Below are 1,774 nucleotides of genomic sequence, written 5' to 3'. Positions count from 1 at the left end.
GCGGCCGAATCGGAGGGTCCTTGCAGCGCAGCCTCTCCTGAGCCCAGGGGCGAAGCGGCTCCGGACACTCGTCTCCCTGCCCCCTGGCGCTCCCCGGAGCCCACCCACAACTGCTCTCTGCACCCCGCAGCTGCTGCGGGAGCCCACTGCACCGCGGCCTGCAGCGCCGGAACAGCTGCTAACACAGACGCCGGAGCCCCAGGGACTGCCAGTGGAGCCACACACAGGAGCATGGAGGAGGCAAAGGAGCCAGTGACCCCTGGCTCAGACCCTCTCCCCGAAAGGCCCCTGAACGTGAGGACTAGTGGCGTGGATGTGGCCTGCACTGGGTCAGCCTCGTCGGGCCTGTGGCCACCTGCTAAGGCTCTGCACCCGGGGGAACCTGGCCCAGCCGGCAAGCCCAGCAGGGACATGCGGCCGCAGGTGCACTCGGCCATGCCAGAGGGAGCAGGGCACACTGGCAGCATGGGGCCTCCCTGGGACAGAGGCCAGCAGTCCTGGGCATGCTCCACGGGCCGTGGCCAGCTGACACTAGTGGCTTCTGGGCCACGGGAGCTGACTCTGCCAGGAGGATGCGTGGAGGCCTGTGCCTGCGTGCGGAACGGGCGGGCGAGGCCAAGCCAGGCCCAGGCTCCCCCCCCGCTCCTGCCTGGCGACAGCAGCAGGTAAGTGGTGATGAACGACAGGGTCTAGAGCAGATGCCCGTGCCAGGGGCCATGCTAGGTGCCCCAGCGAGCAGTTCCCCGGGCCCACGTGGGGACGAGTCACCCGAGGCGACCAAGCCCAGTTCGGTGTCTGAGCCAGGGCCCCACGTGCCGGGGGGTGAAGAAGGCGGGAAGTCCCTGCAGGAGCAGCCCTGCTGTCGGACCAGACGGGGGCTCGTCTGGGGGGCAGGGAAGGGGGACCAGCCTCTTCCTTCTTGTGTAACTGGCTCCTCTCTTCCGAGCAGGCCCCTGGGGCAGCAGCCAGGCAGTGCCCGGGGCAGAGCGCTCCGCGGGGCTGTGCTGAGCGTGCGCCGGGCAGAGCTCCGCTCTCGCTACAGCAGCGCCCAGGACATGATCCACACGCTCTTCGTCTGCATCTCTGGTAGGTGCTGTGCCCCGCGGGCCGGGCGAGAACTCCGGCCTCCCGCGCTGCCGCGGGGGAGCCATGGGACCAAGGCCTGGGGCTGTCCTGGGGGCGCTGCGGGCAGTGTAGTGCCATGTGAGGGGAGCGTGTGCCAGGCGCACAGAAAGCTGCTGCTAGAGTCAGCTCCTGCCACGTGGCAGCGATGGCTCTTGCCGGCAGGTGTGCCTGGAGGAGGTGCGTCCGCCAGGTGCTGCCCCACAGCGGGCAGCTGGGAGCGGCTCATCAGCGGGCACTGTCTGCCCCCACCTGCTGGGCCCCGCGAGGGGACGGAGGGAGCAGCAGCGGCGCTGGGCCCACAGGAACTGGAACGGTTCCGGACCAGGGCAGGGGAGGCCGCGGCTTGCACCCATGCCCCCACCCGCTGGGCCCCGCGAGGGGACACTGCAGGCCGAGTGCCAGCGCTGGCGTGGTGTCTGTGCCCAGGCTGCGGCGTGCCCAGGACAGAGCCAGAGGGTCACGCGGCCCAAAACAGCCGCTCCGCCTACGTGCACAAGAGTGCAGTGGAGACTGCATGTCCCATCATGCACTGCTCCCAACGCTTGGATTAAGCCTGAGCGTTGCTGCTGGATCTGCGGTGTCTGCAGGCTGAATCCTCGGCCACCGGGCCAGCTCCAGTGTTTGTGCCGCCCCAAGTGGCGAAGCCAAC

General features: G+C 69.5%; 1 protein-coding gene across 1 annotated transcript in view; it reads left to right on the top strand.

The window, feature by feature from the left end:
* Nucleotides 1–3: 3 nt before the first annotated feature.
* The window catches only part of LOC112110259 (lateral signaling target protein 2 homolog), a gene marked incomplete at its 5' end in the record, with an annotated part of 6,131 nt that continues 4,360 nt past the window's right edge, over nucleotides 4–1,774 (top strand). The window contains 2 exons of the mRNA XM_026662826.2: nucleotides 4–665; nucleotides 950–1,086. Coding sequence (XP_026518611.1) covers nucleotides 4–665; nucleotides 950–1,086 — 799 coding nt within the window. The remainder of the gene's footprint in view (nucleotides 666–949; nucleotides 1,087–1,774) is intronic.

Source organism: Terrapene carolina, unplaced genomic scaffold (genome assembly GCF_002925995.2).
Source record: "Terrapene carolina triunguis isolate 2854851 unplaced genomic scaffold, T_m_triunguis-2.0 Scaffold30602, whole genome shotgun sequence".
Classification (NCBI taxonomy): domain Eukaryota; kingdom Metazoa; phylum Chordata; order Testudines; family Emydidae; genus Terrapene; species Terrapene triunguis.
Note: the sequence above shows the minus strand (reverse complement) of the source record. Positions and strands in the feature narration are given on the sequence as shown.